This window comes from Quercus robur, chromosome 12 (assembly GCF_932294415.1).
Source record: "Quercus robur chromosome 12, dhQueRobu3.1, whole genome shotgun sequence".
In the NCBI taxonomy this organism is placed as follows: domain Eukaryota; kingdom Viridiplantae; phylum Streptophyta; class Magnoliopsida; order Fagales; family Fagaceae; genus Quercus; species Quercus robur.
Window position 1 is genome coordinate 40037077 of NC_065545.1, and position 14650 is coordinate 40051726.

The 14650-nt window shown below is 34.8% G+C and overlaps 2 protein-coding genes across 7 annotated transcripts in view; both read right to left on the reverse strand.

Annotated features, from left to right (window-relative positions):
* The window catches only part of LOC126707910 (F-box protein SKIP31), a 44167-nt gene that overhangs the window by 24342 nt on the left and 5175 nt on the right, over nucleotides 1-14650 (reverse strand). The window contains exons 8-9 of one of the 6 annotated variants that reach the window (XM_050407647.1): nucleotides 13911-13977; nucleotides 13450-13804 (exon numbers count right to left, since the gene is read on the reverse strand). The exons of 3 other annotated variants lie outside the window; for them this stretch is intronic. In XM_050407647.1, coding sequence (XP_050263604.1) covers nucleotides 13734-13804; nucleotides 13911-13977 — 138 coding nt within the window. In that variant the 3' untranslated portion in view covers nucleotides 13450-13733. Of the gene's footprint in view, nucleotides 1-13449; nucleotides 13805-13910; nucleotides 13978-14650 lie in introns of those variants that run through there. 2 more of the 6 variants (XR_007649162.1, XM_050407648.1) reach the window with 2 other exon arrangements.
* Nucleotides 209-1138, reverse strand: LOC126707913 (protein P21-like). The gene has a single exon (XM_050407653.1). The coding sequence runs from the start codon at nucleotides 1091-1093 to the stop codon at nucleotides 416-418; it is 678 nt and encodes a 225-aa protein (XP_050263610.1). The 5' UTR covers nucleotides 1094-1138; the 3' UTR covers nucleotides 209-415.

Sequence of the window (14650 nt, forward strand, 5' to 3'; positions counted from 1 at the left end):
TTAGATTACAACTTTATTTAACTATGCATCGTCTTATATCCAAAATAAAGTATCTTTTCCAATTGCAATATATTTTTATTTCTTTTTATTAATATTTATAATTCAACTATGATATTCAATTCTCTATATGAAATTAACATTAGTCTAGTTGGTATTATTTATGTATTTAATGTATCAAATTAACCTTAATTTGATTAGTATTAAATAATTTTGTTTAATTAATATTTATCTATTAAAGGTCCCGCATAAATTTTTCGCCTTAGGCCCCAAATTATGTTGGGCCGCCCCTGACAACGTACGTCAAAGTGAATACGTTTCATAGCGTCTGCGCAACAGCGCAACACTAATTACGCATGCCTCTTATTTGCATACTTGCTACTAGTTCTATGCCTCATATACGAAAGCAAAGTTCTGCTTAAGGGCAGAACACCACCTTATAGTTAGTCCCACCATCGCAAGTAAATAAGCTTGTTTGATCATCCTGAGGGTAACTGTAAGCACTCGGGCACTGATCCTTGAAAAAATTGGAATAATATGTAGGTCCACAGTTTCCAGAATTGCAACAATATTCATCGGTCCTGAATACAGTACAAGGATTGTTACACCCACCAGGAGCATTCAATTCATCTGGGCACTGTCCATTGATATCAGCGGCGCATATTATTCCATTGGTGCACCCACCGGAGGTGGGACTAAATTCCATAGGAATATTAAACCCATCAACAAGAGAGATGTCAAAGAAATCCAAGTTTTGCCATTGGTTTAGCCCAAATTCCGCAAGGGTGTTTGGAGGTGCACCATAGGCTTGGCATTGAAGAAGTCCACCACAGTCACCGGTTTCACATTGGCCACGCCCAGAATCATCGAAATCGCACCCAGTTCGAGCCCAAATGCGGGCCCCTGCTGTGCCAGCATTGACGTCAAGGGGCCAAGACTCGCCTGGGTTGAGCTGCCCGCCACCACCGGGCACGGCTGCTGCCCAGACTGTGAAGGGACAATTGTTGCTTATATCAAATCTGGCTGCATGGGCTAAGGCACTTAAAAGAGTTATTAAGAGGAAGAAGAAAATGGGTAGGTGTTTGGAGAGGCTCATTTTGGGGATTAATAAGAGATTAGCAACAAGATTTAGTGGGCTTGTGCTGTGTTAGGAAATGGGTGAGGGTTTATATAGGCATTAGGGTTGACTATGGGATGTTAATCACGTTATGCTGGGGGACGTCCAACCGAGTTAGTGCCTACTGGAATTTTCACAACCCAATTAATTTTTTTGTTAGAAAATTTGGTTGTGTTTGTGGTAGGTGGCTTCACTTGAACATGAGACAACCAATGAGTCCAGGCTCCAGCAATCTAACGCCATCCGGCCTAACCCTAAGAAAATAATAAATGGTTATTGCTAAGTGGTTGTTTTGGGATTTGGTGAATCATGGCCAAAAAAGTATGTGTAAGTGGCTCAATAACATCATTCAGTGTAAGGAAATAATAATAATAACTTCATTATTTTATTTGTGAAAGATAACATTTATCTATAATCAATATTTCCGGAATAAGTTTCCTCCATATATTTGTCAACACCATCAGGGACGGAATCAGAATTCGAAGTTGGGAGGGGCCAAAGTATAAACACAAAAAAGTTTATGAAAATCAAAACTAACATCTACTCAAGCTTTGTCGAATTTCACCCCATTTATTAACATTATAATATCATATTTTCACAATTTGGATTGATTCTGATTTAATCGATGGTAATTTTTTGGAGTTTTGTTTGAAAATTTTCATGAATTGGGACATCAACACTAAAGGCAATGCTACATTATCAGCTTCAAATTACTTGAAATTTTTTCTCTTTAAAAAATCAAATATTATAGATAATTTTCCCATCATCAACCATTCAAATAAAAGTTTCATTATTTCCATATTATATAGCTCTATAGTTTCAAATTTTAGTCCAAAAAATAAACCAAACAAACATACCCCACAAGCTACAACTACATTAATGTTAATAAGTTATTTTCTAAAAATAGTTAATAATTCATAAAATAAACCAACAAACAAGCGTTATCAATTAATAATATTTATTACTAATCACTGCACACATTTGATTCATAGTTCCCACATGCTTCACTTTTTGATTGCCAGTTTCTAGTTTTTCTACTATTTTTTTTAAAAAAAAATTATCTCATTTGTCCTTATCTGACATCTCTTTTTTCAAATTCAAGAGTCAAGACTCAATTATTATTACAAATGATGACTTCTTAAAAAGTACACAGTAAACTCACACACACAAAACAAATTGCACTATTAGCCTATCACAGTGGCAAAATAGACACAAAGGGTAGACATCATGGACATGTATTCCACTCAAACTACCTTTTATTTTATTTCCTTCACTTTTTTCTCATCCACCTTATCTTCCCCATTCCCATCAAATATCTTTTCTTTTCCTCCACTCACCATCTTGTCTCTTCTTCACCCAAAAGATAATTTTTCTTCCTCACTAGGAATGGCAATAGGGTGGAGCGAGGCAGTGGCAAAGAACTTTGTCTTGCCCCATCTCTGCCCCTTAGGGCCCTACCCCACCCCGTAAAATATACTTGAAAGTTGAAATTACAAATAAATTTATCCCATTAAATCAAACTAATTTTTAGCAAAAACTTAATAATATTATCTAAATGTTTAACAAGACAATATCACAACAAAAACAAAAACCTCATAGTGTGACACAACAAAATAATCTAAACTCCTAATACAAAACAAAATAAAAATTGCCTAGTTCTTCAAAAATAATCTCCACTTTCTTCCATCATTGTGACACCACTCTCTTCTTCATCATCATAATCATACAGAATGTTTTGGAATGTATCTTCAGTTCCATCTACAGTAGATGAAGAGCCTGAAAAAATGTAAAATAAATTTAATCAAAAAATTGAAAAATATAATAAAGAATGCAGCAACATAAATCTTTGCCTAATTAAACTAGTAAGTTTAATTACCATTAATTTCAGCTCATAACCAATTTTGAGCACACATTAATGCCTCCACGGACTTTTGATGAAGTTTACTGCAATGTGGACTTAACAATTGACCACTTGTGCTAAATGATGACTCTGAGGCAATAGTTGACACTGGAGTGGCAATTATATCCCTTGCAATACGTTGCAAAGTAGGATACTTAGGGCCATATATTTCCACCATGCCAAAATATCAAAATTCATAATTCTTGGCATTAAATCATCCTTAAGGTAATGGTCTAACTCCAATTTAATATTCCCACCCCTTTTTTCTGACTAAGATATCTTTCAGAACCAATAATAACTTACTGTGTAAACTTTGTTATGTAATTGTTATAAAAATATTCTGTCAATAAAACTATTTTTTTAAAAGAAAAATAGCACAAATTTAAAAAGTTTAAGGATATAATAAAATGTCACAATATTTTTATAATACTCTTTGTTTTTAGTTGTAGTCAATCCTAGAGTAATATTTTTAAATTTATTTAATTTTATTTTGGCATATGAAAGATTTGACACCTCAACTGTTGTGAAAATTTTGTAAAATTTTGTTGTGTTTTAACACAATTGTAATTTTTATTTAGTAAATTTCCTTACATGATGGACACATATCCCACTCAAACTACCTTTTATTTTATTTCCTTCACTTTTTTCTCATCCACCCATTTCTTCCCCATTCCCATCAAATATCTTTTCTTTTCCTCCACTCACCATCTTGTCTCTTCTTCACCTAAAAGACGGTTCTTCTTCCTCACTAGGGATGGCAATGGGGCGAGGCGGGGTGTTGGCAAAGACCTTTATCTTGCCCCATTCCTGCCCCGCCTCACATGACAAAGAAAATTTTCTTGCCCCATCTCCACCCCTGAGGGCCCTACCCCACCCTGTAAAATATACTTGAAATTACAAATAAATTTATCCCATCAAATCAAACTGAAAGCTCGAATTTGTGTTAAAACATAAGAGCTTGTTCAGACCTCTAATTAAAAATTATGGCTAGATAACTTTTACTCTAACTTATTCTAAGTGTGGAACAAGAGTAAATAAATGCAAAAAACCGATAACACTACCCTAAGCCATATTCATCCATTATCATCAATAAAATGAAAGCTTAAAGAGTAGGGAAGAGAGATGCAAACACAAGATAACACCAAGAGGTGTTATCAAAGAGGAATTGAAGAACTCAGTGAAAAATCTCTCCGCGACCTTCCAAGTCGAAGTTGATCCACTAGAGAATAAAGTTAGAGTACACAAATAACAAAAGACCCTCTAAGCCTAGTCTACCCTATGTACTTGAGCCCTCTAAGCTCTTGCTACTAACTGACTTCTCAGAGCCTTGTCTTCCCTAATCCCGCAATTCAGTCCGATTGCATCCGCCAATGAATGGCTTCTTCCAATGCTTCCTAGCAGTACCAAAATCTCATTTTACACTCAGAATGGGTGTGGTAAGTGTTTGGGCTAGCAACCTCTCAAAGATATAGAGATGGAGAGGTAGGAGTTGAGGAAAAACACAAGGAAATGTGTAGATGATTGTGGGTATAACAATCTCTAACTCTCAAGTGTATTTTCTAGGGTTTTCTCTCTAAAAAGTACTTCTTACAATTTGTGGGTAATGTGGGTATATATAGTGTGGGTAAAGACTTGATAAAACAAAACACAACTTTTTTCCAAACCAAAAGTTTTGCGGGTCCTTCGCGGGTTGGCCTTACCCGTGAGATAGTTGCAAAAAATCCAGCCTGACACGACTCTTCATCTTTTAGTCATGTGCTTTACACGTGGCTCTTTTGAGACAGTCGCGAGCTAGTCGCAAAATCCACTTGTTCAACTTTTGAATCTTGATTCTTCACTGATCTCTCACACTCATCCCTTACAATTAAAACTCACATACATACAGGGAAAAATGATTGAAAAAATTACAATCAAATTTGACACGGAATTAAAGTCAACACAATATAGTTGGAAATCACAACTTTACACAAACTAATTTTTAGCAAAAACTTAATAATATTATCTAAATGTTTAACAAGACAATACCACGACAAAAACAAAAATCTCATAGTTTGACACAACAAAATAATCTAAACTCCTAATACATAACAAAATAAAAATGGCCTAGTTCTTACTTTCTTCCATCACTATGACACCACTTTCTTCTTCATCATCATAATCATACAAAATGTTTTGGAATATATCTTCAATTCCATCTACAGTAGATGAAGAGCCTAAAAAAAGGTAAAAATAATTTTATTAAACAATTGAAAAATATAATAAAGAATACAGCAACATAAATCATTACATAAATTCAATTAACATTAATTTCAGCTCATAACCAATTTTGAGCACACATTATTGCCTCCACGATCTTTTGATGAAGTTTTCTATGATGTGGACTTAACAATTGACCGCTTGTGCTAAATGATGACTCTGAGGCAGTAGTTGACACTAGAATGGTAATGATATCCCTTGCAATATGTTGCAAAGTAGGATACTTAGGGCCATTAGATTTCCATTATGCCAAAATATCAAAATCCATAGTTCTTGGCATTAAATCATCCTTAAGGTAATGGTCCAACTCCAATTTAATATTCCCACCCTTTTCTTTCTAAATAAGATATCCTTCAAAGTCCCTAAGGGAGTCATCAGCTCACAGATCCTCTACCACACAAGGGCTACGAGTACCTTCCCTACCCATTCTCCCAAAACTGTAGTTACGAATCATTTTATAACAAATATCTCTAACCCTTTGAATTTCATTATCAGCTTCATCACCATAAATTATTGGAAAATAATATTCTAACAATTCAATCTTATATCTTAGGTCTAAAATGGTTGCCACGACCATAACACCATGAATCACATTCCAATAACAATCAAAATTTTCCAACATTTTAAATGCCATACTCCTAATCACATCACTTGCACTTGTAAACCAAGAATTCAAAGCTATTTTTATTTCACACATCTTAGGAAAGAAAAGATTAGTTGTAGGGTATGGGGTACCTGAGAATAGCTCTATTACCTTGTGAAACACTGCCAATCTCTCACATATACTACTTGCTATCTCCCATTCTTCCTCTGGTGGAATGCACTTATAAGATGACTCACATATGTTCAATCAATAAAAGACATTTTGATACTTTATAGCAATAGAGAGCATGAGATAGGTAGAGTTCCAGCGAATCTTACAATCAAGGGCTAGTTCTTTGGTACATTCAACATGTGCTTGTTGGGTTGTCTCTTCAAACTTTTGCCTTCTCTTTGTTGATACAGTCCAAAATCCCACACTTTTTCATTCCTTTTCAATGCATGATCCAATTACATCCAAACCATCCTAAATAATGAAATTAAGAACATGTGCTGCATAGCGCATATGCAACACTGATCCATTCATAATAAGTGTACCACGTTGAAGCTTATCTAAGATGATTTTTATAATTGCAACATTGGTACTGCAATTGTCCATAGTCACAGTAGATAACTTCCTATCAATTTTCCACTCCAATAAAGTGTCTGGAAGGACACCAAAAAGCACTTATTTTGTACGTGGAGATGACACATAAATAAACCTTAAATGAGAAATTTAAATAATTAGAACTAACAATTATATAAGTTCATAAAACATTTGAAAAGAATTTAATTAAAACAAAAAATGAATATATATACTTTTAAAAAAAGTATCTCATAACTCGGCTTTGTAATCTTCACAAACCATTAATGAAGTGTGCTTTTACAACCATAAACCCTCGCTTTTTGTTTTGTGAAGTCCGCATATAATTAGTAATAGAAATTCTACCTTGATTCTTATAAATTTCATGCTTTGATTTCTCCCTTTCATTCTCATAGATGCTTAAAATGTCCTTCTTGATTGCGTTCCTAAAAACCATCCTAAAAAATGGTTGAAGAGAATTTGAATATTTTCTAAAACCAATGTGCTCAACTATAGAAAGGGGATACTCATGCAAGGTGATCATACGAGCAAGTTCATTTCTTGATACATTTTGATCAAAATGATCAGCATTCACACCCGCCATTGAATCCACTTTATTTTGATCCCTCACCAAAAAATTTTGATTCATATCCCTAATGCCTTGAAACTTTCTCCTTGGACATATTTTCACATGGTCATGCAAATGTTTAGTGCCATAATTGGATCCCCTTACTAGCAATATCTTACAATAATTGCACTTAGCCTTGTCTTTCTCATCAACTCTCTCTCTCTTAAAGCGATTCCAAACAATTGATTTGTACTTCCCCTCTTCTTCAATTATCTCATTGTTAGGCTAGAAACCTTTTGGCCTATCCAACAGAGGTGATGACAGGGTTGCATTATCTCCATCTACTATCAAAAGAAATTGATTGCTACCAATAGGTGCAGATGGATTGGAGCTACCAATGTTATCATGTGAAGCCATTTTTTTTCCTGGTGTAATTTAGCAACTTAGTAATGGACAAACTATATTTCTCCAACAAAGATAATATAGAATAATGGGAAAGAAAGAAAAAATTACATAAATAAAATGAAACAATGAGTTTTAAACTTCCAAGCCAAATATTTGAAGCAGCTGTTCTAATAATAAAATAAAAACTAAAAAATAAAAAATAAAAACATTAAAATACACCCAATGATCCAAAGCTATCACTTGTATATTCAAATCCCCAAAAGAAATGCTTCAAGATACAAAACCAAACACACCAATAGGTACAGTTAGTTAACTTTCAAGAAAATATTTTGTTTATTTTTTAGGCGAAAATGCACTTTTGGCCCCTACATTTTGGGTCAATTCTCATTTTAGTCCCAAAATTGATTTCGCTACTAATGTAGTTTCTAAAAAAAGAAAATTGTTTCTCTTTTGGTCCTTGTCATCAACCCACTAACGGAAACCTCCTATATGGCAAACGGAATAGCCTGCTTGCTGACGTGGCGCTGACGTGACACTGATGTGGCCATTAAAACACTATTAAAAACATTATTTGGCATTTTTTAAATGCCAGCTCACCATTTTAATTAATGAAAAATTAAAACAAAAAAAAAATTTAATTCCTCAATTTTAATTTTGATTTTAAAAAATAAAAAAACAAACAAGAATTTTACTTTTTTAGTTTTAAACGATTTTTTATTAATCTAATTAAATTAATTAGAAAATTCAAAAAAAAGTTATCATTAGATCATTTTAGTTTTAAGTGTATTTACTTTTCTTTAAGTGAGTTAGTCAAAAGCATCAAATGATTTTTTTTTTTATTATCAAACCATTTTAAACCATGATCTGAGTTTAGAGAGAACTCTACCAAGAAGAGAGAGAGAGAGAAAGAGATGAGTCCGACGGTTTGGAGCAAATCCAGAGGAAGGGGCCAGTGGTGGTTTAGAGAGAAAGGAACTCGATCTCGGCCTCCGTCTTAGCCACCGTCTCGGCCATAATGGAGCTCGCCAATCTTGACCACCGTCTTGGCGTGGGTTTGTTGACTGATTGGCGGGTTTAGTGACTTTTTCGGTGGCAGTGGTGGTCATGTTCTAGAATTTTTGTGGGTTTTTAAGCTGAAATTCATGTTATGGAGAAATGTTTTTAATTGGTGGGGTGATGGTGGCTTGATTGTGTCGGTCAGTGGTGGTCATGTTCTGGAATTTTTGTGGGTTTTGAGCTGAAGTTCATGTTATGGAGAAATGTTTTTGATCGGCGGGGTGGTGGTGGCTTGATTGTGTCAGTTAGTAGTGGTGGGATCTGGGTTTGATTGTGTTGGTCTGGGTTTGATTGTGTTGATTTGGGTTTGTTGCGATTGGTTTCTTGATCTAGGTTTGATCTGGGTTGGTTTGTTAACTAGGTTTATGGGTTTGATTTGCTGAGAATTCAGTGTTGATTGTGTTAGAATTAGGGGAAGAACATGAAGAATTTGATGGTCCTGATTTGTAGTAGATCTGATGGTGCTGGGTTTGATGATCTCTGAGGTGTAGAATTTGGGTTTTTTCTCCTTGTTTTCATTTATGTCTTAGTGATCTGGGTTTGAGTTCTTAGGTTGCTGGGTTTGTGTTTTTGTGATGGATTTGAGTTCTTGGTTGTTGGGTTTGATTTGGGAAGAATATGAAGAACAAGTTGTAAAATGAAGAACAAGTTGAAGAACATTAAGAAATTTTTTTTAGTTAAAATTTTTAATTAAATTAGATTTAAGTTTTTTTAATTTAATTTAATTTTTTAAATTTTTTGACATGGTTTTTTTTTTTAATTAAAATGATGATGTGGCACTTAAAAAATGCTAAATAAATTTTTAATGGCCACATCAACGTCACATCAGCAAGCAAGGTATTCTGTTTGCCTCGTAAGAGGTTTCTGTTAATGGGTTGACAGTAGAGACCAAAATAGAAATGATTTTCATTCTTTAGGGACTACATTAGTAGCGAAATTAATTTTGGGACCAAAATGAGAATTGACCCAAAATATAGGGACCAAAAGTGCATTTTTGCCTATTTTTTAATAATATTTAATGCATTTTTCTGTCTTTAATTTTTTTACAACATCTTTTTTCTTTATTTTTTCTAACATATATATATATATATATATATATATGCACGTATGTATATCTATTATTCTTATGAGTATTCTTATGAGTGAAACTAATCTAGAGCTTTTATTTTTTCTAATATATATATAGATGTATGTATAGATATGTACCTCATAGGACAAGCTATTATGTTGTTCCAATGTTCATGATAGAAATAACTACACAAACATTCAGAGTTTCAGACCCATAACTCATAAAAGCAAAAAACATTCTATTATGTTCATGATGAAAACTATGTTGAGAAAGACGTTGAATGGAAACAATGATTCAATAGTATATAAATTTTTTTTCTAATAAAAACGAAAGAAAACGTTAAAATTGTTTCTTTTAGGACATATGTGTTTCACTTGTTAAGAACATATGTCATTATTTTATGTAATTGGCTAATCCTTTGACAAAATGCATTTTACTTGTATTTGGGTAGATTTAGGATGTGTTTAATACTTCAAGAAACATGTTGTTCAAGTCTAGTATTAAAGCCAGGAAGATTAGACCAAGAAACAAGTGAAGAAAAGTTGTTCACTAAAGCTGGACAAATAGCTCGACAGCTGCGAACAGATAGCTCGACACCTCTCGACAGCTAGGCTATCTATCGAGCTCTTCAGTTGATTGTTATCGCAATCTCGACACCTCTCAATAGCTGGTAGATCGATCGAGAAAGCTTCTGTTTCCTCGACAGCTCCTCGATAGCTTCTTGATAGCTGTATCTGTCGAAATTTAAAACTCGACACCTCCCGATCAATCGAGGTTACGGGAATTCAGATTTCCAGATCTGATTTTCAGCCCAAGTTTTTGTATTTGTGTAGGGTTTCTTTTCTCAGAACCCTAGACCTATATAAGGCTTATTTTAAAGGTTGTCACATGAAAGAATACAAGGAGAAAATATGCAAAAGGTGACCAATGCTTTATTCTCTCTGAAAGAAGTTACTGCATCTTTTACGCCTTAAGGTTTTGTAATCAAGTGCTTCTTGATCTTCATTGTTGATGAAGTGAAGAACTTTGCAGCCAACATCTTCTTCTAGTTGGTGAATAAGTCACGTACTGAGATTCGTGCATCAAAAAGGGTGGCGTTCATATATTGAAGAGTTCAAAGGTTCTAAAGTGGTAGAAGGTTTCTGCTGTGAGTTTATCTACGAGAATTGTAGAGTCTAGGGACAAAGGTTTTGTACTAGATCTGAAACTTCTCTTTACTATAGTGGATTGCTTTTCGGGAAGGTTTCCCCCTAGGTTTTTTTACTATGAAACTAGTTTGTTTCATTGGTTTTCCTGAGTCATCATATCTTGTTTTATTTATTTTTCCGCTGCATGATTTTGACATGATATTGATGTTTGTTTGAATTAACAAGTTTTATTAATAATAAATCTAATTAACAATTTGGATTTAAAACTTGTTAATTCTATCAACCAGGGTCTAAATTTCCCAACAATTTCCTATCTCCAATTTTGCTGGAGAGAAAAAAGAGGTAGAGAGCCACGTTAGTTAGAATAAAATAAGCTAATGATATATTTGTTTAAATAGTAGAGTTTTAGGATATGAAAAATTTACAATTTAACCCTTATTAACGCAGGGAGGGTAGGGATGGGGCGGAGTGGATCTAAAAAGTGTAAACCCATCCTCACCCCATCCCATGGTGCAGGTTTAAAATCTTGCCTCATTCCTGCCCCACCACCTTTGCAGGACAAGGAAAACCCACGCGGGGTGAAGCGGGGAGAGGCGGATCAAGCGAGGCGGGCCAAATTACTATCTCTAGGCCGTAACTCTCCTTATCAAAGGAAAAAAAAATGCATTAACTCTCCCTCTCCACACCATCATCTTCTTCCTCTCTCACATAATCTTCTTGCACTCGTGCAAACAAATCGTAAGGAAGTAAGACAAATGTTGACTATATATATATATATTTAGAGAAATGTTGACTGTATATTTAGCTACTTAGGTTTGCCGTGACTTTCACTATAAAGGTTGTAGGGTCACAATTTGAGGCTCAAGCCCAAAACGTATAGAGTCTTGGTTCAATGAGCTCAATACAATGAATTTGTAAAGAATGGGTCAAAGAACTAGGTCCTAATGAGTTGAACAACGGTTAGTATTGAATTGCATGGCGATCAAACACAAATAAAGGATGCTAGTATCAATAAACTTTCAGTCCGAGGAGGTTAAATCTGTATATAATGATCGCTCTAGAATCTCAGAATGGTTCAGATTGCTATACTCTTTTTTCTCCCTTGCTTTCGATCCCCTTCTCATGGAGGGTCTCTCACATTATATAGCCCCTTTTAGGCCATTTTGATCATACACTTGTTGATCATCTGAATCCCTACTTGAGTGCCTGTCCCATCAGACACCCCCTTTCAGCATTTTGTGAGTTGTGATAGCCAAGACAGCACTATTCAGAGGTCTTCTCCACATAAATGCGGTCAGAAAAATAGCTGCAATGCATTTAATGTGGTGGTAGCAGCTTTTCCTTAGATATTTTGTGTTTCCTTCATTCCCATATGTTTATGAGGCACATTCCTATCGCCAAAGCCTTTTGGAGGGGCCCTCTAATTGCTAGAGTATACATTTGAGCTACATTCATCGCATCCATTGAGATATTCCTCCTCGGATCATCTTCCATTTATTCCTTGCTTATGAGACTTTAACTGGAGATTCCTTAACAACCATTTGCCTCTCCTCAGACTTGTTAATTGTCCCGGGTAAAGTCCAAAACCCAATATATGATCTTGGGCCCTTACCCCTACAGAGGTTATTTTGGAGTATGTCAAGCACTAGAGATTGTGGGGCCATATCATAGAGGATATTAAGGTTCAACTCCAAGGTGGTGGTCCTTGGAGTGTTTGTTGATTATACAAAGACAAATAACACTAAGAAAATACTAGCCTATTTTGCCATAAATCATGATGCTTTGCATATATTGATGTAAGAGAGCCCGTCTTTTTTAAGATCATTCAAGGACCATAGTGGGAGATGATGGTATGGCTGAGAGATAGTGTTACATTGTTAGAGCACTAATTTTTTAAATTGACTTTGGCCATGAGTTCTTTTTATCCTTAGAAATACTCATCCTCAACAATTTTTCTCTAAAACGATTTTGACTATTTCTAAAATTTTCCAATATCTCAAGACAATATTGTTAAGAAATCAATGGTAGTGACCTGAAAGTACATACTACAAGAAAAAAGACACGAGAGAGGATGAGAGGAAGAAGGTGATGATGTGGAGGAAAGTGGGAATTAATATTGTTTTTTTTTTTTTTTTTTTTTCCTTTAATAAGAAGAGTTAATACCTAAATTCCTAATTTTTAGAAAATAATAATGACATTACTATGAGTGTTTTTTCACCCTTAGATCTAATAATAATTAATGATCCAAAAAAAAAAAGTGTAACTCTTATGAAATTACACCAGATGTAACTTAAACCCAACTCATAATTCCAAACTGCTCTTACCATATATATAAAAGCTAATAGACATAATAATAGGGCCACTTGGCCAAATTAGTAAATCAGTTGGTTAATGACAATCAGTTGCCACGTCCTAAAAAAAGAAAGTTGCCATGTTCTGGTTTAGATTTTGTTATTGATCAAATCACCCAATTTTACTGTCGGAGGCAGAAAAATTGAAAATTGTTTGGACTAATAGTGTTCATTTGCCAGTGCTGCTAGTTTCCGGTGAGATTTTTTGGGCTGGTAATGGGAGAAGTTTCTCAGTCACACTAGTCGCAAAAAATCTAGCATAAAGGATGGTGTCGTAACTACAAATTTTTCCGGAATCTTTCTGCTAGATGCAATTTCAGACAATTCTCTAAAATCTCTCATTGTGAGGTCTCACTTCAGCTTCCCCAATGAGAAAATTTTCGTTCCATTCTTGATTAAGGTTACATTGGACTTGGTGCATTAAAATCAAAGGAGAAGAAGAACAATCTCCAGTATAAATTAGATATATTACTTGAGAGCTCAGGCCAACCTGCAATTTTTTAATGAATCGATGCAAACAAAACAACACAAAGACAAATACGCAACAAGAGCAATAAAAGTAAGAACACATTCTGTAATTCAATCTAACACTAGATTACATAAAACATAATAGTCTGAATCAAGCAACCTTGAACATTCAAAAAGTAAAATTTTGACACTTGCTGCCAGTAAAAGCATCCACTAGAATATGAGCAGTATTTGGTTCAGCAAAACCTCAAAGCAGCTTCCAGCTCCTTTTCATCAGCACAATTATATCCCAACAGATAAGCTCGTGCTGCCACATATACATCACAATGAGATGATATGGAAAGAGTTTCGGAAGATCATAAACATATAAAAGAGATGATAGAAGGGGATAAAAGAGAGAAGATTGAGATTACCAAAACGACCGGAGCCCATGAATGGCTCTGCTTCATCGGTAACACCACATTGTTGCTGTTCCTGTTCCTGAATTTTTTTTTTTTGGAAATAAGAAGGGGAGGTTGGAGCATTAGAATCAAAAGTAAACATGCTAAGAAGTTCCCTAATGAAAAACTGCTAATCAAACAACCAGATCAGTGTGTTTGATGATGATACATGAAAGGCAAAAGATACTATTGCCATCCACAAATTGCAACTGATCATGCAGCTCAGAGAATTTACTTATTATCATTGTAAGGAACAAAATCATTTGGACACTAACACTAGAAAAAATGCATGCCCCCCCCCCCCCCCCAAAAAAAACTCTTCCTATTACACACACACTCAATGGGCCTTGAACCCATAACCTCACCCTCCATCCCATTGTTATGAGAGGAAGAAATGCCAGCTGAGCCATAGCACATTGGCATGCATGTTTCTGTTTTCTTTCCCTCAGGCTAGTATTAGAATGAATGGAATTGTTTTATCTGTGTGCTTGTCTCTACCAAATGTAGACCAACTGCTGTACATTTCAACTTGGCTAGGCAAGAAATGAAGCATGCTAAAGATATTCATATTCATGAGGTAACATTGTATTAATAACCCTAAAATTTTATAGGGTTGCACTAAGACCCCCTGAACTTTTTTCTTTTTACTAATTTGGTACAGCAGCTTTGATACTGTATCAAATAGGGCCCTTCTGTCAATGCTCTGTCCATTT

What these genes read in the sequence shown, in the direction of transcription:
- LOC126707913 (XM_050407653.1), bottom strand. Translation starts at nt 1,093, where the DNA reads ATGAGCCTCTCCAAACACCTACCCATTTTCTTCTTCCTCTTAATAACT.